This window comes from Drosophila willistoni (assembly GCF_018902025.1).
Source record: "Drosophila willistoni isolate 14030-0811.24 chromosome 2R unlocalized genomic scaffold, UCI_dwil_1.1 Seg167, whole genome shotgun sequence".
Classification (NCBI taxonomy): domain Eukaryota; kingdom Metazoa; phylum Arthropoda; class Insecta; order Diptera; family Drosophilidae; genus Drosophila; species Drosophila willistoni.
In genome coordinates, this window is record NW_025814050.1 from 13631727 (window position 1) to 13653628 (window position 21902).

Genomic DNA, 21902 nt, shown 5'->3' on the forward strand with positions numbered 1-21902 from the left:
CAACAGAAAAGGGAGTCCTCCCCCTCCCCTTCCTAAATTAATGCCTATTCTAAACCAAAGTCCTGTAGTTTGTTTTTTTTTTTAATTTCAACCATCACTATCTAAAATAATGGGAATGAATTAGGTATTAATAGGCCAAATGATTATAACACGACTTTCATTTCCTTCTCAAAAAAAAAAGAAAAACTAGCAATCCAATTTATTTTCGCATAGAATAAATTACATTTACAATTATAGGCAATCCACTCTCCAGAGTCCGGACTCTCTGGGCCAATCAGCCACACACATAATCACGAAACACTTTAAGCCATTTTCAGGCTTAAAAACGAAAAAAAAAAAAGAAAGCAAAAGAAGGCAAGAAACTCCACTTGAATGACAGGCAACAAGACGTTTTACCTGCATCTACTTAAATTCAACTCAACTCAACTCGACTCGATTCGAGAGAACGAAAACTTTAGACATGAAATTGCCTACATTCCTCGAGTGCCAAGGAGAAGGAGCATCAGCAGGAGCAACAGCAACTGAAGTGGCCCCAAACCAACCACAAGCCTTTCTTCAGTAAGCAAATTCTGGCTACGGGTTGTGTGTGTTTTGGGGCATGTTTAACTGAAATTATTTTAAGCGCACAGTCTACAACAACGACGAAGGAACTCCATTTTGCCATAAAACATTTCTCCTTACTGCCTACCGCCACTTCTACTTGGTCTTGTTCTGTGTGTTCTGCTCTGCTTTTAGCTGCTGCTGCGTCCTAGTTGGTTACTGGTAATGTTTCTCCACTAAATTACCTACAGGCTATAATTGTTTTGTGTACATGTCGGTTGGCTAGTAGTTGTAGAACGACTTGTCGTAAAAAAAAGAAGGGTTGCAACAATGTTCCATTCGGTTTCCCTTGCGGTGGTGAATGTAAAAGTGTAAAATGTAATTTGTATTTACCGCATTTAAGTATGTGAGTGAGTAGTTGAAATGCCAAGTAAAAAATATAAATAAAAATTTGTCTGATTAAGCCAAACAAAGAAGTTTCACAATTTGCATTTAATTGTTTATTTAATATATTTAAGCACCCCAATAGAACCAATATATGTATATAATTATAGTTAAAAGTTAGAGCCTAAGGCTTATGATATACATATATATATGTAAATTGTCACATTTTAGTTTATAAATATTAAGTGTTAAACAAATGTTGTGCTCTCTGTGAATGCACCACACAATCTCAATTTCTCTCCCGTAACTATGGCTCTGAGAAATTGTGGCCCCAAATAGTTAATGCCCTTCTCATTGGTTTTTGTATCGCCATCTAAACGTATTACATAATCTTTGCTTATTAAACGTTCCGACATATCTTGCTCCAATTTGGGATTTAATATATCATATAGACTGCCACCGCTGCCAATTACATCACCAGCTGCTGCCAATTTCTTATTGAGTATGGTGCAAGAATTATCATTCTTTAGGATTTCCTTAAATTGTTGTTTAACCTGTTCACGTGAACTGCGTCTCGGATAGCCAGAAAGACGTTCAAAGCATTTAAATTGATAGAAACGTCTTTCCAATTCGGACAAATCATCGAGTAGATTTTGATAGTTCACGGAATGTGCAGTGTCGGAATTTGAACGAGAAAGACGACAAAGATCACCCAAAAGTTGTTCTACTTGTGTACTAAATAAATCCTCCACATGGGCAATACTAAAAATATCCTAAAACGAGAAGAGTGGATTAATTGGCTAAAAGAGTCTGCGTTTTTGTATATATATATGTAGTTACTTACAATTAACTTTAATATGGCCGTGTGTAGAGTTGGTATTATGGTCAGCTCATATATTTCATTCATTTTGCGTGTCTCCAAATAGTGTAGAACCTTTAAGGCCTCATGGGTGTCATCAAAGAGACGCTTTTGTCTGGCAATGGGCACAGGTTTGGCCTGTTGCCAAACCATTTGCCAGGTATTACCCTCAGTGGTCATGCGTACACTCAACTGATGATGGATTTCGCCATTTTCTGTCAAAAACAAAAAAAAAACAACACAAAAAGAATTCTTGAATACTTAGTACATTAATTAGTCTCACTTGTGCCATCTTACCATCTTGTATCTCTTCCCAATCCTTTGGGCTATACCAGCGTATAAAATCTTCCATTATGCCACGCGGATTGGCTGCCTTAAATGCCTCCATATCGGATAGCAGCGATGTGCACATCATTTCTGTTGTTAAGCCAGACCCAGGACCCAATTTAAGCATAGCTTCAGCATCATCTTGCAACTGATCTTCTGTCTTGGGCACTGGCTCTTGGGTTTGGGGTATATAAAGAAATTCCTCAGGTTCATCAAGCAAACGCTCATTAAGACCCAATTGCCTGAGGCGACCTTCTGGCTTAAAACTCAACACCGCTTTAACTGGTGAACTTGAGCCGGAGTTTACATCATCGCAGTCAAAGAACTCGCCATCATCATCATCGCAATCATCATCATCATCATCATTGTCGTCTTCTGAGATATTGGCTTTCTTTTGCTCTTGTTGTTTGCGTTTACTGACAGATTCACGCTGCACGCGACGTTCTACACAAATGTTAAGCATTTGCAGTTTCTGATGAAGCAGACAGGTGCGTGTATCGGGAAAACCACCTGAAATGCTGAGAAAATGTGTAACACAGAAAGAAAAAAGATTCATTAGAAATTTCACATGAAAGAAATTAAAATTATTATTTAGTGTCAGCTAATTTAAGTTAATACTGTAAACAGTTAAAAAAAATTATATTTTATCTTAGGTAGTTATATCAAATGTTATAATCATTAAAATCAAGTGTTTAGAAATTTGTAAACCAAATTTAATATAAAACTTTAGTTAATTTATTCAAAATTCTTGAAATAGAACTACTTGCTTTTGGAAAATAAAATTTTTAGACATTTAATAGAAAAACTATAGACTTTTTTTTAGTTTTAGTTAAGTTTAGTTTTAAAAACGTTTTTATGCTTGTTTAAGGGGTTTCAACATTCTCTTGACTCCATATTAAAGTCTACTAGATAACGTTTTATCATGTTTAGTTAGTTAGTTTACTTTACTTGCACATCGGCATAAACGTTTCGCGTTACTGGTTATGCATAATTATTATGCATTTAGATGGGCTTTGGTCTTGAGGCTAGAAACGCAAACCGATTGAAATGATAATCATTCTGCTGGCCTAGCCCAAGACAAGAAACCAAGAAGTGTATAGTCAAACTTTGCCAGCAAAAGTGGCAATAATAAAAGCTGTTTACCAAACAAACAAAGAGTCTGTTTATATGCATACGAGTAGATATAATATATGAGTATATAAGGGCAACCTATATCCCACCTATGTCTATGTACTGATGTATGTATGTGTGTATATAACTCTCTTTTAACTGTAGAGCCCCAAGTTGTCCCCATTGATATTCACGCTCAGCTCGCTTGTCAACGCGTGCGTGGCTTTCTGGTCTTGCATAGCCAATGAGCTGGAGCTGGAGGAGCTGGAACTCTTTAGTTCTTTTGTAAAGCATTCCAGTGACTCATTGATGGTACTGCTTACAAAAAGAAGAAAAAAAACAGAGTTTGTTGAACCTTTGCCAATGCTCAAAGGCAATACTTTAACAGTTACATATTATTTTCAGACTTATTTGGCTAAAAAGACGGATATAGGTGGCGAACACCATTTGCATAAAGTTGTCTTATTAGTTTGGGGCAGCTGCAAGTGGCAGCTGCTTAAAAGGTTTACTTAATATTTTCCAACTTTCCATGTCATAGTGGACAAGCGAAACATTAGAGTAAAAGTTATTTAAGATGGCCGAGATGGTCCAGTGAAACTAAATAAAGATACTTTGTTGAGTGAGGTAACAAATTGTATCTTTTATTGGCCAGTATTTTCATGTGACTTTCATGAAATGGAAACATCAACTATTCTCATGTCATTAATTCCTTTTGCTACGAGTAAATGATATGAGCTAGAAAATGTGGTGGCAGATATACTCGACTTCTCATACTCCTCCTCGTGCCCATCATCATCAACATCATCATCATCATCACGGCCACAAAATAACATCACATGGCCTCTATAAACTAGTCAATGTTACGTTTATTTTTCTGTGGCCAGAAAGAACAATTTAGTTGGTTTTGGTCTTTATTTGACCAGAAGACTTTATAGTCCTCCTTTGCCGGCAATTGCCGGCAGATAGACTAAAGGAAAAGCGTAGGATAAGTTTAAGACCAAATTTATAAGACCAAACAAATGTTAATGGCTTTAAGAAATTGCTGATAAAATTGGTCATTTCAGAGATGTGTCGTTAAAGAGTTTTTAATAACAAGCAATCCTTTTGGCTTATAACTTTGTCCAGCAAAAAAGAAAAAACACTCTATCCATACATCTATCTATATACATACTCCCTTGTATATTCTCACCCAATTTAATACGTTTTGCTTGACCTGACCCAAAATTATATAATATATAGAAAGATTATCAGCTAAGTAACACACACACACACACTCATACCCAGCCGGAACTTTTCAATTGACAACTTTTGCTTTTCACCCTCCCAAAAAAAAGGAGAAAAAAAAACTTTTTCTCAACCTCAAAATTCTAATCCACTTAAATGCTTAACCATATTATCAAACCCAAAACCGCCCACAACTCATGACCATCCCCTTAAATAGGAGACAAAAAAAAAATTGGGCCAAGCTTTGTTGAATAAAAAACTTCAATTAAATCATTTTAAGTGGATATAGAAGAGAAGATTTCCTAACACGGCTTGAGGGTCTATTCTCTTCTTTTTTTTTCGGTTAAACAAAAAAATTAAAATTTTTACTCGACCATTGTCTAAAAATGCAAATTTGCCAAACCAACGAGAAAAGCCAAACCAAAAAAAAAAGGTGAATAATTATGCGGCCACAAGACCAGCAGAAAAACATTTGCACCTTTAAGTTTTTTGTTTGGGGTGAGAAAAAAAAACACAAACACAAGAGGAAAAAACCCCAAAGCCTTAAGCTTAAGGCGATGGCTATGATGAATTTTCAATACACTTTTTAAATTAAACAATTTCTGCAACAACAAGCAATAAAAATATACAAAACGAAAACATAAGTAAATTTAATGTAAGCTTAAAGAAAGCATATGAATAACTTTGACAATTTTAAAACGTTCTTAAACCCAAAGCTGCAAATTTTCCATATATGTACATTTGTATCTTGTTTATTCAATCGACTGTCAAATTTGATAAAAAAGAATATCAAATTTATCTATTTACAAATTTATCTATTTACAAATTTATCTATTTACTAGTTGATAAAACTGCATATTTTTGCCGATTTTGAAAATCATGTCAATTCGACAAACGATCTTACATTTTGATACCAAAATCCTAATATTTCTTATCATTTTAACAAAATTCATGTCTTTTATTATGATTTCCGACTAAATTTAAACGCATTTTTAAGAGCCTATTCAAGTAGAATTTGTTTTTGTATTCCTGAATATTTTGCGTAAAATACCAAATATTTTTTAAAGAATTTTTATTTTAAACTTGAAAAAATTGTAATCTTATTAGGTTATGTTATTATTATAAATTATTATTTCATTTAATTTCAAAAATACTTGATATAAAAGCTTAATCAAAGCAAAATTTTTGGAATACAAAACTCCTTATCAAACGGTTTTATAAAAACTTCCTCAAAGCATCAACATTCCAATCTAATCTTAAGTTACAAAATTCTTTAAAAGCGCTTTTTAAAAGCAAAAAAATTCTGTTTTGTTAGTCCACATGTTGAATGTTAAGAATATTACATAAATACATACATTTATTAAAAAAAATATATCCATAGTTTAATCACATTTTGCTGGAGCTTAAATCCAATCCGAAGTAGATTGTTTTAAAAAAACATAGATTCATTTTTTGATAATATGATCCTAAAGCTTTTGATATGATAAAAAATTTATTGGTCAAATTGTTAAACATCATTCTTGACTAATTTAATATGTTTTAATATGTTCTTTTTCAAACTTTTTTGTGATATACTCTGCAACAAATGGAGGGAGGAAAAAAAAACGCATTGCATTTTTTTGTTTTTTGCACAACTGTACTTGATTCGTTTTTCATTCACTCTTCATTCTTCTCTTTTGTTTTGAGCAATTTTCGCACTTTCGCGCATTAAAAAATTTTAGTGATGCAATTAATACAAGCAAAAAGGGAAATACAACAAAAGTGGGAGGAACAAGAAAAAAGAAAAAGGAAAAAACGATGTTAAGGAAAAAAAATAAAAATAAAGGAGAAATGGTGCAAGAATTTTTTAATTAAATTTGTGGCTGGACAGTTGAGTGAGAAATGAGCATAGAGAAACGAAGAAAGAAAGGGAAAGAAAAATGCAATCCTTGCAACACATTGAAGTTGAAAATATTTAAGTATATAACTCTTTTGTTTTTTCTTCTTCATATTTAATGCCATTTTTTGTAAGTCGGAGTTAAGGCAAATTCAAAACGGCATGACAAAATGAAGTCAAGCGCAACGACAATTGAAATATCAGCCTCAGGGCGAAGGAAAATGCCAAAAAGGGGAAGGAAAAACTATCAATCAAAAGACAAAATGTTGATTATTATTATTTTTCGAATGGAGCGAAGCGTGCAGTTTAATTATTACTTTGCGGTTTAGTTTTCTCCCAGTATGTTTTTTTTTTTTTTTGTTGAAAAACAAAGAGAGTGAGAGAGAAAGACAAGTGAGATAAGATGGGGATAAGAGAAAAGGAGAAGAAAGGTTGTGGCAGCCAGCCGCGAGGCATGCCACATTGTGGCCAGTTTAGTTCAGTTCGGTTCAGTTCATTTTGTCTAAAAAGCAAATAGTATTAGTGAGTAGTAAATACCGGTAAGCTGATTAAAGTTTTACTTTTACTTTCAATGGAAAATCAAGCAGGAAAACAATTCGATTTGTTATAATAATCACAGCATGAATCATTTAATGAAGATAAATAGTTTGTAAGCAAAATTCAATGAACTCAACAAAAGGTGCAAGGGAAATTTCATGTTTTATTTAAAATTACCAGTCATTATCAAGTCAGAAGTAAAAGAGACAGAGAGTTAATCAAATATAGCTTTAGCTCAAAACAAATTCCTTAATAACCCAAATCTAATCTATTTGGATTTTTATTTTTATTTTATTATATTTGTTTCTTACAAGAGTTTCTAAAGTTTAATTTTAAGATTTTTTTGGCAACCTTTTTGTTTGACGACTCGAGGTCGAAGTTAACCTTCCTTTAGCAAATATTTGAAAATTTGTTCTAATAATATTAAGAAATCTATGTATGTATTTTCGAGACTTAATTATTTTCAAGCCAATTTTTCTTTAAATTAACTAGCATGTTATATAATCTAATTTCATGCTATATATTTTAAATTGAAGTAATTTCTAGCTTCTAATAGTCTTTTTTTGGTTAGCAATTTACATATTTAGAGGTGGAAGCCATCAAGTTAGCCACCTGTTGGCCTGCCTATTATGCTTATGTAATATTCTCACGACAGAGAACATTCAACTCTTTGCCAAGTACACACACACTTGAAGAGAAGTTGACCAAAATGTAACCATAAAAGTCGAGCAAAAAAAATGGGGAAAAAAATGAAAGGAGAAAACTGATTGTCATCATAACTCATGATTATGCAAAAATAAAGAGGCAAAAAAAAGGTCAACAGCTTTGACTGCGGCTTCTGTTAGCTGTTGACCCCCGCGTGCGCTCAGTTTAGTTCAGTTTAGATTCAAGTCCAGTCATCATCTTACCCAATGAATCACGTGCCACTTTTTATGATGCCACCAAATTAAATTAAATGGCTAACAAAAAGCTTTTCGCGTAACACTTCTAAATGGCAGTCAACCCAAAGAAGACAGAAAGAATGAAAAAAAAGGGATGCTGGATTCATTTTTACGTTTCTTTTTCCACTGTCCATTCTGGCTCGTTCATTTTGTTTGGTCTCCTCCTTTGAATTTTTTTTATGCCTATTTTATGGAGCACCTCGCTTGACAGGGTAACCAAGTAGACAGCAAATTAATCAAACTAAACTGCCAAAGGATCAGAGCAAAGAAAGAGAAAGAGTCACGAGGGAGACAGAGAGAGAGATATGTAAAAGGGAATGAGCCTCTTTCTTCTACCTACTCTTCACGCACTGTTTGTTGTTTAACGAGCATGAAAATGAAATTGAAAGTAGCCAGCAGCAGCAGCCAACTCAACTGATTGATAAAGCCATGGACGGAAAAATAACGCCTGTGCCAAATGCCTTTGGCCAACAGAATGGCCAACACATCTTGACCAAGCAGGAAAATTGCTATGCAAACCAGAGTGAAAGACAGCCATGTTGAGGGGAATGGGGGGAATGACGGTGCTAGGTGACAGTATTAATTGGGTAATTTATGGCCCGACTGGTTCAGACAACCTTCACTTTTTTTTTTCCTGTGCTTCCTTTCTTTTCTAAATTTTATCTCATTTACTAACTCAAATATGTTTTCTTTCTTTTTTCTTGCAGCTCTATGCCGGCATTAAGATGAGACGAAGCACTACGAATCCCGCAGCAGCAGCAGCAGCAACGACGACGAGGAGGACGACGACTGTCACACATATACTTTTATTAGTTCTAGTGCTATTAGTAGACAGGACATTAGCCCAATGTCCTTGGCAGCGAGATGTGCCCGATCTGCAAACAAGTTGCATATGCGCCTACAATTTAGGACGCGAACTGAGCATACAATGTGATCAGGTAAGAATCAGATAGAATATATAAATGTGAGACATAATTTAGAATACTTTTCTTCATAATTTACCATTCATAACTGCATTGTTTTAAATTAGATAAGTCATTAATTAAATTAATTGATATTCATTTCCTTAATGTCATTTAATTTCAGGTGGATTTCTCACAACTTTTGGATGCCATGAACACATATGCTCGTCTCAAGCCTGTGGATTTGTTGTATGTGAATAACTCGTCCATTTCAGAGCTATCGGATGATATATTTCGTAATCTAAGTCTGCATAATGTTCAATTATCGAGTTGTGGCATTCAACGGATAACCGATGGAGCCTTTAAGGGACAAGAGTCTGTGCTGAGGAATCTCAATCTGCAGGATAATCTGCTAAGTGAAGTGCCAGTGGCAGCACTTCAAGTGCTAAACAAATTAAACTTGTTGGACTTGTCCAGGAATCAGCTAACCCACATACCAGACTCTGCATTCGCGGGTCTCAATAAGCTGTCCACACTGAAACTTAACGACAACAATGTAACCCTGGCGGCATGGGCATTCCGTGGCCTAGAGTCGAGTTTAAAGAATTTAAACTTGAAGGGGACCAAACAGCGTAGAGTTCCGGAAAGTATACGCGGTCTAAAGAGTTTGGCATTCCTTGATCTTTCACAGAATGGCATCAAAGAGTTGCCCGGAGCGGGCGGTATACGAGTCTTTGACGGACTAGACGCCCTGACTGCATTGAATTTGGAAAGAAATCTAATACAAAGCATTGCCGAGACGGCATTTGCTGGAGTGCGAAAAACTTTGAGTTCGCTTAGCTTGTTAAACAATTTGCTGGCCGACTTTCCAGTCGGTGCAATACACTCGCTAAAGGAGCTGCGTGTACTGGACATTGGTTTCAATTTGTTGACTACACTGCCGGAGGCAGCGTTTCGTGGTAATCCGGGCATCACACTCCTGGCCCTCGACGGCAACCCGCTGAGCACTGTGCCGGAGGGTGCATTCGTTCATCTGAATGCCACACTGCGTGGCCTTTCGCTGGGCGGTAGGTTCCTGCATTGCGATTGCAAGTTACGTTGGGTGGCCGAATGGATACGTAACGGTGACTTGCAGGTGAGTGAATGACTAAATACCCTTCATACTCAAATGACACATACTCTCTCTGATGAATTGTGTAGGTCACCTCGCGTGAACGTAATCCTCAATTCTGTGGAACTCCGCCTCGCTTCCGTGACCGTGGCTTTTATTCCATACAACCTGAGGAATTGAGCTGTCCGGAAATAGCTGATGCTGCCTTACGTGGGCCAGTTGGTTTGGCTGATAACCTGAAGCCCACATTGCCTACATCACCTGATTCGGTGGAGTTTGAAACTGGCCTAGCCACAGGCACAGCTCTCGCCTCTGATCCGGTAGCCAGCAGTGTCAGTAGCTCAACAGTGAAACCGACCACTACAAAAGCAATAGCGACCACTAGCGTAACAACAACGAGTACCACACCAGAGCCAACAACAAGCTCAAGTTCAAGCACAGCGACCAAACCGGTAAGATTAAAGATAAATTTGCTTACGTTGAGTAAGAAAAAACCAACAGATTTGTTTTGGCTAAAGGCTGAACCAATTCTATGATTGCAATTTTTGGTTTATTTTCTTTTTTTCGTATTTTGGTTTACACTTGGAAGTAACTTTAGCCAGTTGTCAGTTAAACAGAAAGTGGATAGGTTTTGGGGTATTTTTTAGTTTGCGATATGCAGCCACACTAATTGATGTTACTCTCTAAATTTGAATATTTGGCTTTGGTTTACGAAATCTAGACACGTCCACCTACTAGAACAACCGCTGCCACAGCTCCAAGTTCCGTTGGAGCTGCCCCAGCTTTTGCCAATGTGAATGGTACAGGCACTGTACAGGCCACCACGATAACCACAAGTAGTTCCTCCTCCTCCTCATCATCATCATCGTCGTCCTCTACACTGCACACAAAGCAAGCACCTGGCTGGCGTAATAATAATAACAACAACAACGGTGGTAACAGTCCTCACAAGCCGCAACGTCCGCCATTGGTTCTAGGATATCCCCCACAGCGTGGCACACGCATCGATGATACCAACGAAGTGCAGGTGAAACATGCCTTCCGTCAGGATAGCTCAGTGATCATCCAATGGGATTCGGATACGGCAAACATTTTGGGTTTCCGTGTCGTTTATCGTCTGTTCGGTGAAAAGGCCTTCAAACAGGGACCACCACTAGAGGCCAGCGAACGTGAATTCAAAATTAAAAATGTGCCAGCCCAAGAGTGTATAATAGTATGTGTGATATCGCTGGAGGAATTGCATGTTACACCCGAAACAGTACCATATCAGCAATGTCGCGAGGTGCGAACAGTGGCCTCCCAAGCTTCAAATATGGATAAAATAACAATAGCGGCAAGTGCAGCAATTTGTGGTACAATTATTGTGGCAGTGATTGTGTTTATAGCAGCCAGCAGGTGAGTGCCAGTATGATTTAGGTACCTATATATTTCCCTTGCTCCCTTTTTGGTATTTTTTTGTAGTGTGGCATGAGTGTATACACTTTTGTTACGCTTTAACCCCTCAGGCCTTGGCTATTTATGCTATCTGCACTTCATCATCATCAGTATTATCATCAATTTGTTTCCATTTTTTTTTTCTTTCTTTTCTCCTTTTCGTTTTGCCTGCCCCCAGACGGTCGCGCAAGTTGCAAAACAACCAGCAAAAGAGTCCACTGCCAATTGGAGGTCTGCCCGTTAATTGTTGCGGTCCAACCGGTTCACCAGGACCACTTGGCTCAATTGCAACGCTATCGGCATTTAACAATCACAAGGTGAGTTTAGTTTAGTTTCAGTTTTTCTTTACGCTGCCAAGAAAATTGCTCATGATGCTGCCCCCAGGGCCTGGGTCATGACTCTGAGTGGTTTCATTTTTTGGGTGGCTGTTCATCGAGCCAATTTAATATTGTGGTGCTGATTTTATTTATGCCATTGAAACGAGACCAAACCGTAAAATTTAAGCGAAAGATAACAGAAAAATCAAAACTCTTGGCTGGGGAGGAGTTTTATTAGACAGAAAATTTAGTTTGGCTTGAAAATAATTTATGCAAACGACAAACATCATTATTATGTTATATATTCTATGCAAAATGAAATAAATACCCTGTTGCGGATAGAATTTAACGAAAATTCTTGAAAATTTTAACTTAAATAGGCAATGCGTTAATCAGATTTTTTCGAATCCTGTGTACCTTTTGTTAAAAAAGAAAACTAGGTAAAACTTTTCTGTAATTTCCAAAGGGAAAAGTAGTAGCATTAAAGCAAATTTCATTGAGCTGTTTCAACAATCAAAGGAAATTGCTAATAAATGCAGTATTTTAACTTTTTGAATATGCAGCCACACTATTTTGTTCTGTTGCATTAAAGCCAGATTATCTGAGCTAAACACTCCTAAAAAATGTGTTCACACATAGCCAAAACTAAATTTCCAAAATATTTGTATTAAAACTCTATGAATATGCAGCCACACTATTTGAATAAGTTTAAAAATAAGTTTTCAAGCATTTTTTTTCTATGATTTTCAGGAATGGGATCAAGTTTCAGCATATAGTGGACGATCAATACCACGTCCACGCATATATCCTGTCGAACAACCAGATGATATGCGTAGCCATTTCTCTGGCATGCCTGGCAAAGTGACTAAATCAAGGTAAGCACCAACATGCCCGTTGCCCGTTATTTCCATTACGTTTCGTAAGGCAAATATTTGCTGATGCGCCTACTTCAAAATTCTTTGCATATTTGAAAATGTTTTGTTTATGATTTCACATATATACCTTAAACTACATTTATATTTATTTATATACACCCATGTATATGTTTTCGTTATGTTTGTTATTTGCTCTCATGCCACAAAACAAATGCATGCCCCCCACACACACACACACACGCATCCATACACATCTAAAAAGCAGATCCATTGCCGATGGCCAATCGCAGCATAGCTTCTCAAATAATTCACATCGCGGCTATTTGGGTAGCGCATTTCCATCGAATTTGGTCAACTCTCGCCCAGAATTACGGCAATCCCGTCAATCGTTGGCCGCTGCCTCTGAGCGTATGTCACGTGCCTCCTACGCTGGTTCCATTCATGGCGGAAACGGTGGAGGCGGCGGTGGTGTCGGTGGCCCCGGCAGCGGTATGGGGATTGGCAATAATGGTTTGATGGGCATGAGCGGTTTGGTTAGCGGAGGCGGGCCGGCAAGCATTGCATCCAGCGCAAGACGGTCGCGTCCGCGTTCCAGATCACGCGATCAGTTGAATACCACGCACATACATAACCATCGACCGGGAAGTCGGTAAGTAGAACGCTAGACACAACCAACAAATCCACCATCGAGATCAAACTTAAAGATTGTGGTTCCTATGCTACGTTAATGGTGGTTGGCAACTAATTAAGCACCCACTGGTACCTACTCTTTCATACTCTTTTTCCTCAACACCTGCCAAGAGGCTTAAAATTTACTGCTAATCCATAAAACACACAACACAAGCACAACACTTTCAGTTTTGTTTTTTTTTTTTTCTATTTCTCTTTTTCTTGTAACACTTTTTAATGTGTCATTAATTTTTAATACCTAAACTTGAGATCCGTTATCAAAGATTTCACACGAATGACAATTTGTAAACTTAAGCTTCAGCTTTAAAATTGATTGAACTATCAAATGTGGGTTAAAGGAATTAATTTTTCAATTAGCTTAACGAGCTCTCTCTTCAGATAAAAAGATAATTTTTAAGCTTTATGAGCTTTGAAAATATGCAGCCACACTTTTTTTTAACAAATGATTCCTAGGTTTTTCCTAGTCTTTGATTGGAACTAATATTACCTAAGCGATCTGTCTCTTCATCTAAGCACAAAATTTTCAGACTTTGGCTTTATTTGATTAAAAATATGCAGCCACACTTTTTTAAGTCTGTAATTTTATTCAAATATGAAATAATATTTTTAAAGCTGAAGCTTACGTATTTGTTTTTATAATGAACTTTTAGTTCAACTTTTAGTTTAACTAACATAACAATCCATGATTTACTTTCTATTTTGGACTTAGCAATATGCAGCCACACTTTTCACTAATGGCACATACAATCAATAAAACTCTAACCAATTACAACAGAAATTTATTAACCATGGCATTTCCACACATTTTGTAATATAATTTGCACTAGTTATGCTTGATTTTTGCACAAATCATTAAACATTTAAAAGCAAGTGAAATGAAAGTAACTAATATACACTTGTATCTGTGTGTGGTTGTCTATATATATTACAGATATTCAACGGCTGGTTCAACGCATACGTTAAATAATTATTGCGATACATCTGATAATTGGACAGATCATGATATGGATATATATATGGCGCGTAATCCAACAACGCGCAACGGTTTAGTGCCATTATGAGGGCGGCTTATGTTATCCTGATATTTCAATGTTGTATTAAATTTGGATGGCATTTTCTGACAATATCTGACGCCGGCCATTGATGGGGTTAGGGGGGAAGATGGTCGGCGTCAGCAGCAACGGCAGCTTAGAAATGGGCAACAACAGCAGCAACAACAACAACGACATAGAAACAATCAGCAACTAGAGCAGCCATATCAACAGCAACTACAACAGCAACATCAACAGCAACGATTACACTATTATATGCCACAGGCTGAACGCTGTACATCGCCCCCTGATGTGGTGCCTCGTGCAGCCAATTTCCATAACAACAGCAACAACATTAGCAACAATAGCAATAGCAGCAACAGTAGCAACAGCAACAGAAGCAACACTAACAGCAACATTAACCAGCAACAGGCGCCTCTAGCTGCGTTGACAGCAACTTTAGATGCCATTGCAGACTCTGGCATAGTTGTTGAGAACTATTTTAACGAATATGAACGTCAGGAAATCATTTATCATCATCCCACAAGCAGCAGCAGTAGCAGCAACACGGCAGCAACAGCACGTCATTTACCCCCACCACCACCACAAGCAACAGCAACAACAACAACCCGCAGCAATGCCTTCCGTTTACAGTTACCCACAATGGCAACAAATGCAACGACTAACAATATTTTATATAATAATAATATTAATAATATAAATAATAATAATACAAATAGCAGCAACAATTATAAGACGCATACATTTAGTGATAACTGTAATTGTAAATGTAATTGTAATCTAAGCGATGATGAAGAAGACGATGCAACTAGAAATACTTATAGAGAAGACATTGGTGGGGCAACAACAACAACATCTGAGGAAAAACCAGACCCAGAGGAAGTGTCATCTTTGGCCCGCAGCACATCGGTGTCAAGCATTGAGCAAGTGCAGCATCAACCGCAGTCAACTACTGGGCAGGATGTGTCCTTGTCTCTGAACTTGACATTGCCTGACATTGACACAGCAGCAGCAGCAGCAAAACCAGAGGAAGGCGATGATGAAGCAAAAACCCCAACATCAGACATGGCCAAGGTTTGAGAAGGACTTTTTCTTAGTGTTGCTCTAGTAGTGTCTTGACATTTGCATAAAACAAAACAACACACAAATCCCAAAAAAAAAAAAAAGAAACGACAAAAAAAAATCCATTTGAACAAAATACAACTAGCTATTTTTTATATATGCTATTCAGAGTGTGCAATATAGGTACATACACACAACTTGTGTGTGCGTAAGTGTGAGACGATAACTCTTCCTGTCTTAAGTTAATTGCAAGTTGAGCGAATTGAGAAAAGAACACGAAGAATACAGAAATTGAGTTAAGCAATCAAAGAACTAAAACTTAAGTCAAAAAGAAAAAAAAACAAAAATTAATATTATAAAAACAAAATTAAAAACAATGGTACTAATCTACTTAATAGCTACATATACATATATATTGCAATCTATACTGTATTAAACAAATTCTATAGAGTTATAGTCATAAGTTGATTTTCAGTCTGGGTTAGGCAAGAATATAATGGCACTGGACATGATTCAAAGTCAAGGTCGATGGTCGCTGATCAAGCACAATTTTTAGAAAACAAATTCTTATTTTTTCTACTTTTCCTTTTTTTTATAAGAAAAAGCAATATGTAAATAAATTAAAATATAGAAAAATTAATTGAAATAGGTTAAACTGCATCAGAGTTAATTAAATTGGCAAAACTGATTGTTTATCGTTTATCGCTTCCGATATTAGAATCAAAAAACACATGCACGTTGTAGAGCTAATTCTATCATGAATATAAATATTATAAACTAATGCAATAATATTTCACATTGTATGAGAAGAAATTGATTTAAATCAGCAGAAACGTAAAATATATAAAAATAAGATCTATTATATCGATAATAGTATCGATAGTACAACGATAATTCGACAGACAACAACATAATAGCATTGTTTAATTTTTTTTATTATTACTGAGCTCAAACTACTCAAGCATTTTACTACTTTATTAAATTGGTTTAATCAAGTACGATTTTTAAGTCGATTTTCTTTATTCAAAAATTAATGAAAAAAAAAATCGAAAACAACCCTGCCTTTAATTTAGACTTGAAATAAACTAAGCAATTTCCAACTTTTGTAATTTCACAATATTTAATTTTACCAAATTTTTAAAAAGAATTTTCCGAAACCTGAAACTTAAACAATTTCCAAACAGTTTCTCTAGTCTTAAGCTTAATTGTTATTGTGTATAGACATTTAGAATCTTGTCTAACCCAGGTGAAAATTGAGAATTTCATTTCGAATCAAACACTTTACTTTTTGTTCGTCGTTTTCTTAAAGTCAAATGTAATTTAAGTTTTCATTTTAAATGCAATATTTTTTGTATAAAAGCTTTGATTTTGAAATTTTGTTGTGTGCTAAGTTTTATGTTTTTCCTTTTAAGTACCTACTATGATTTTCTAATAATAAAAAACATTAATTCAAAAACATTATTACATTTTTTAATATTTCTTTGCTTTGTTTTTGCTTTGATTTTAGCTAACCCACCTTGTAAATCACTGTAAATAGGAGTTATAGACTCCCTTCTATAGATCTAAGCTTTTCATTTCTGTTCTTAGCATTATTGAAGAGAAAAGGAGTAGCAGACGATTGGGACAAAAAGCATTAGAATTTCTAGCTTAAAGTCCAATCAGAACACAGTTGACAGTTAACAATATTTAGTGTACTTTTTGGGCTGGATCTAATCTAATAGATCCAATTAAGACACCCATTAAGTGGCACTAAATACTTAGATCAAGTAAGAAATCGATATAAATTAATTTAAAGAAAAAAAAACACAATGCATATATCTAAATACAAATAATAAGTATATACATACATACATAGATATATAGCTTTGAGCATTAGACAACAAATAAATCACAATTTAGATGGAAAACGGGAGCAATTATTTAAAACAAATAACAAAAAAACAAAAAAAAACAATTGATAAACTGTAGGCTAAAATGGAAAACCAACAAAATATTATAAAAAACTCAATTTGATTTTAACACCAAAAAAATTTCATATAAACGAAAAAAATTATTAAAAGAAAAAAAAACTGCCTTAGCACCTGGAGGAACGAAGAAGAAAACAAAAAAATATATAAGGTATATCCAAAATTCAAGCACTTGCTTAAATTTTATTTAGTTTTAGTCAGCACACACTCGAGAGAAAAAATAACAAAAAGGTCACACTAAACTTAAAATATTTTATACACAAATAAATCCAAACTCATGCAAAAACTGCCAAAAACAACACAAGCTATAGAACATAAACTTTGGCTAGATCAAAGTCACTATAACCTTGCAAATACTAAATTGATTTTCTATGATCATCCGATTTCAATGTCACTCCAAGTCATGAGAAGATTTAAGTTGGTTATTTTTAAAGATGCTTAAGGTATAGCTAAATAGAACATGGAAGATAAACCTTATTTAATTCGAGTTCTATTCAGTCGTTAACATTATTTTTTAAAAATCTAACAGCAAACTAAAATCATATTTTAGTAAAAATATTTAAGAAGTAAGTCAAAGCAAAGGGAAACGAATGTTATAAAAACCAAAAATTCAACGACAGAACAAATTTTACAATTCTATCAACCAAAAGGCAAAATCAATTGATTTTCATAGAATTCTAGCATCTATGAGAATGAAAATCTTCTCCCTTTGCAAGGTTATAACAAAAGCTCAAAAAATTTTCATTTCAAAAACAAAAATCGTAACTTTACTTTCACATGGCTCATCTTAAAAATGAATCATCCAAAAAAGAAAAAACACCAACCACCAATCAAAAGTTAGATTTTAGCAAATTAACTCTAGCCAAACCATAAGTGTGCGTTGAATTGTTAAATATTAAAAAAAAAATAATAATAATAAAAAACAAATAAAACAAACAAATAAACAAAATTTCAAATGTTAACTTTACGGCTTCAGAGAACACGAAAACGATAACAAATACATATACATATATATATATATATACATATATACATATATTGAAAATATTAGCAAACAAAATTTACTAGACAATTTTCAAAAAGAGTTTTACGTTTTCACATTTTGTCATTTCGTTTGCAAAAAGTTCCAAATAAAGCATATTTTTGTTAAGAATTTGACTTGTTGGTTTTTTGACTTTTCATCACTTACCCAGGAATAGCCAGAGAATTGTCCCATAGTAAACGCAATTGACGTGTAAAGGCTGCCCATAATTGTGCCATGCCCTCCAGACTACCCAAATGGGCGTGACATGTAGTCAATAGGCAACTGAGGCGACAAACCAAAGAATCGGGTACAGCACTCTTGATTCGCATTGGATCGAACTGTTTTGAATAAAATATTCAATAAAAAAGTAAGTTAAGCTTAAAGTTTTAAACAAACTAAGGCGTAAAAATAAAACAATAAACAATGCAGAAGTTTGACCTAAAATTTCATAAAATTTTTTGCAGATATATATGACGTTATATACATATGTACCTCCCTTTAAACTTATTGATCTATTCATTCTCTTAATTTTCATCTCAAAAAAAATTCTATAAAATTTAAGTCTCAAAACCTATTAGCCAATATCTTTACTGTAATTAGTAAAAAGTTTCATAAACCAAAAAAAACAGCATAAACTGGAATTAAAACTAAATCTCTTTCAAAATTTTGAACAAAATTATTTAAAAATGTTTTGTTTAAACGTTAAAACGCTTTCTAAAGTCATCAGAAGATCATATTAAAAGACATGATTAACAAGGATCTAGTGCTAAAATTCTTAAAGACTTACCATTATATGATATTTAATGACTCACCTTATCCTTAAAGCTTTGTTTATTGTATGGAAACAAAGCCATTTCTGGATGCATATCCGGAAAGAGATAGGCCAACAGTTCACTTAATTCACTTTCGGTCATAGGTCCAGGTAAACGTTTGGTTAGAGTCGATTGTGTTGGCAATTCATAATTGGATCTGCCTCCTATACGTTTCGAACCCAATTGATGTTCAGTGAGCTGATCCAGAGGATTTGTTGTCTCAGCTCCGCTGCTTATACCCGAAAAATTGCGACCGACATACGATACCAGGGAACGAGTAATATTGGCCACAGATTTATAGTCTTTTAGGCAACAGGATAGATAAGAGGAAGCCTCAACAGATAGATATATCTTGCCTAATGGAGCCTTTGAGGGTATAAAATCGGATCTCTGTTCACTGTCAAATGCCACATGCTCGGATAGCTCCGGCCATGTATAAACCACAAACATTTCTGTACAGGATTCCGGTGTATAACCATGGGGCAAAGCATAGAACTGTTGTAGATCCAAATGTATGCTATCGACGCCTTCAACAAATATATCCTCCGAACTGAGACCATGATCAAAGGGAACATACATGGGCAAACGTATACGCATGGTATCCAGGGCATAAGTGGTGCACACAGAGACCTTGGCTGGCTGAGCGGAAGAAGAGCTGTAGTTATTTGGAATTTTCTCTTTAAAGAGCGTTAGTAGACCCATTAAATAACGACATTCTGTGGGAGCCTGATCTAGGCCTATTAAACGAAAGTTAGTTCTCAGAGCCGGAGCCATAGCAACTCCTGTATAGAAATTCCAATTGGGATCATAGATCTGGACAAAGATGGGCACGACACTGCCCACTTCGGCAGCCACCACAGCAGCGGCGCTTAGAAAGAAATTGAATTCTGATGTAGATTTCATAAAATTGCTTTTCGCATTCACCGGATGCATTAGAATGAATCTTCTTAGACCATAGATTCGAGCCAAAGTGTGCAGGTCACTTGACGTTCTTCTCAAAGGTGGCCCGAAAGTATTGGCCATGCTCATTAAATCTTCATGCAAATGTGTTCTTTGCATGCAATTGCCTTCCTCCTGTGTATCGTCCTTTGGTTTTGACACCTGCTCTTCGTGTTCCCCTTTGGCCACATCATCTAAGATGGCTTGGTGGAACTCCACTTCGATGCCATTCTTTAGGGTGTCTAGCAATTCCCGCTCCACGCGCCACTTGCAACGGTAGAGTTCTCCTTGCTTAAAGCATCTAACGGCATCGGGCATCTATAAAATGGTAACACAGTCAATTAAATATTTTATTAGTTCATGCAATACTCACATTCACATTCCATTTTTGCAATATTTCACCCAATTGGGCATTGAACACCTCCCAATCTGAATCGGCACTAAAATTCTCACGATAAAATTCATTATCATCAATTTCCTCAGCCATGCTATAAGAAAAGTTTCACTAAAATCTTTAAATTCACAAAAAAAGATAAATATAAACAAAGACAGTCCAGACAACAGCTGATGTCTTTGCCCAGCAAACATATTTATTGAATAGGCGGGTCAAAATGTTAATTTGTGATCGATATAAATATCAAAATATCGATTTGTTATCGAAATACTAAATTACCATCGATATCGGTATCAATATCTTACAGCCTGAATCACCTGTGGACTGATAAGAAACATTTGACTAATGTTATTAAAAGAATAATAGTATTTTAATTTAAACCCAAAGATTTGCGTAAAAATCAAAACAAAATATCTGAAGTGAATTTTACTTGCCAAGTGATGTGAATAAACTAATACAATTTAATTGCCGCAAAAGAAAAGCTAACAACTTTACTTTTATATTGCTACAAATATTGGGACTCCCAAAAAAAAAATACATACATACAAGAGGGAGAAACAAAGAAAATCAAAGCCAATAAAATGAACGAAATAACTGAAATATGGGACTATTTGTCTGAAAAAATAGAGAAAATATATAATGGCGATCAACTGACCGCTGTGGAAAAGTCAACATTCATCTCAATGGTACATAAATATTGCTCCACCTATCCAAGGCATGGACATATCCCTCCTCAAAGACGCGGAGAGCATTTGCATGCGAATCTTTTGGATTTTTATAAGGATCATTTGTGGCAATATTCGGATGATTTGGAATCGATCAGCGATGATAATGAGCTAATGTTCAGCTATATAGAATGTTGGATAAACTATAAGAAAGCAAGTGAACTTTTGAATGCTCTTTGTAAGCATATGAACACATATTGGTTACCATTGGAAATGAAATCAAATAAAGATGTATATACGGTTTATCGCACTGCATTGATTGCTTTCAAAAATGAAATTTTTGATAAAATAAATACGCCATTAATCAATGCGGTTTCTTATACGATTATTGCAGCAAATCAAAAAGGCCAGCCTATCAAAGAGAATTTAGTATTCCGTGTAATGGAATCCCTTATCGAGCTATATACTAATGATAGGAATGAAAGGCAAACAATTACCGTGATGAAGAAAATGGAAAATGTATTTTCTCCACATTTGCGTCTCTTTTTACAATACTATGAAGAGAATTCCAAAAGGGAATTAAAATTATTGCTCAATGATGCCAAATACGTTGAATTGGAAAAAAGATTTCCATATCTATTTCTTAATTTAAAAGATAATTTTTTGGATCTAACTGAGATAATGAAGCAAAATCTTTGGAGTCACTTGAACACAATTCAAGAAGATCGAAATATTGGAAAATGTTTAAAATTCTATACATTTTTCACAAAACATTGTTCACAATATAAAACTGAAGAAAATTGGAATAGAAAATATCTATTGGAATTTTTTGAGAAGCATTTCAATGAGCAGTATAATGA

At 35.2% G+C, this 21902-nt stretch overlaps 2 protein-coding genes across 3 annotated transcripts; one reads left to right on the plus strand and one right to left on the minus strand.

Moving 5' to 3' along the window:
• Positions 1-1054: 1054 nt before the first annotated feature.
• Positions 1055-20559, minus strand: LOC6642727 (rab3 GTPase-activating protein catalytic subunit). The gene is made up of 6 exons (XM_023175824.2): positions 20357-20559; positions 19045-20301; positions 18398-18570; positions 2081-2628; positions 1769-1998; positions 1055-1697 (listed from the first exon to the last, which is right to left on the minus strand). Exons 1-6 carry the CDS (start codon positions 20468-20470, stop codon positions 1173-1175), a joined length of 2847 nt encoding a protein of 948 aa, XP_023031592.1. The 5' UTR covers positions 20471-20559; the 3' UTR covers positions 1055-1172.
• LOC6642725 (leucine-rich repeat and fibronectin type-III domain-containing protein 2) lies at positions 8509-14200 on the plus strand. 2 transcript variants are annotated; one of them, XM_023175823.2, is made up of 8 exons: positions 8509-8736; positions 8885-9835; positions 9901-10263; positions 10533-11206; positions 11424-11562; positions 12313-12437; positions 12703-13086; positions 14059-14200. In XM_023175823.2, exons 1-8 carry the CDS (start codon positions 8524-8526, stop codon positions 14186-14188), a joined length of 2979 nt encoding a protein of 992 aa, XP_023031591.1. In that variant the 5' UTR covers positions 8509-8523; the 3' UTR covers positions 14189-14200. The 2 variants fall into 2 exon arrangements, with proteins under 2 accessions (XP_023031591.1, XP_046866424.1); XM_047010468.1 differs by lacking the exon at positions 12703-13086.
• Positions 20560-21902: the final 1343 nt, after the last annotated feature.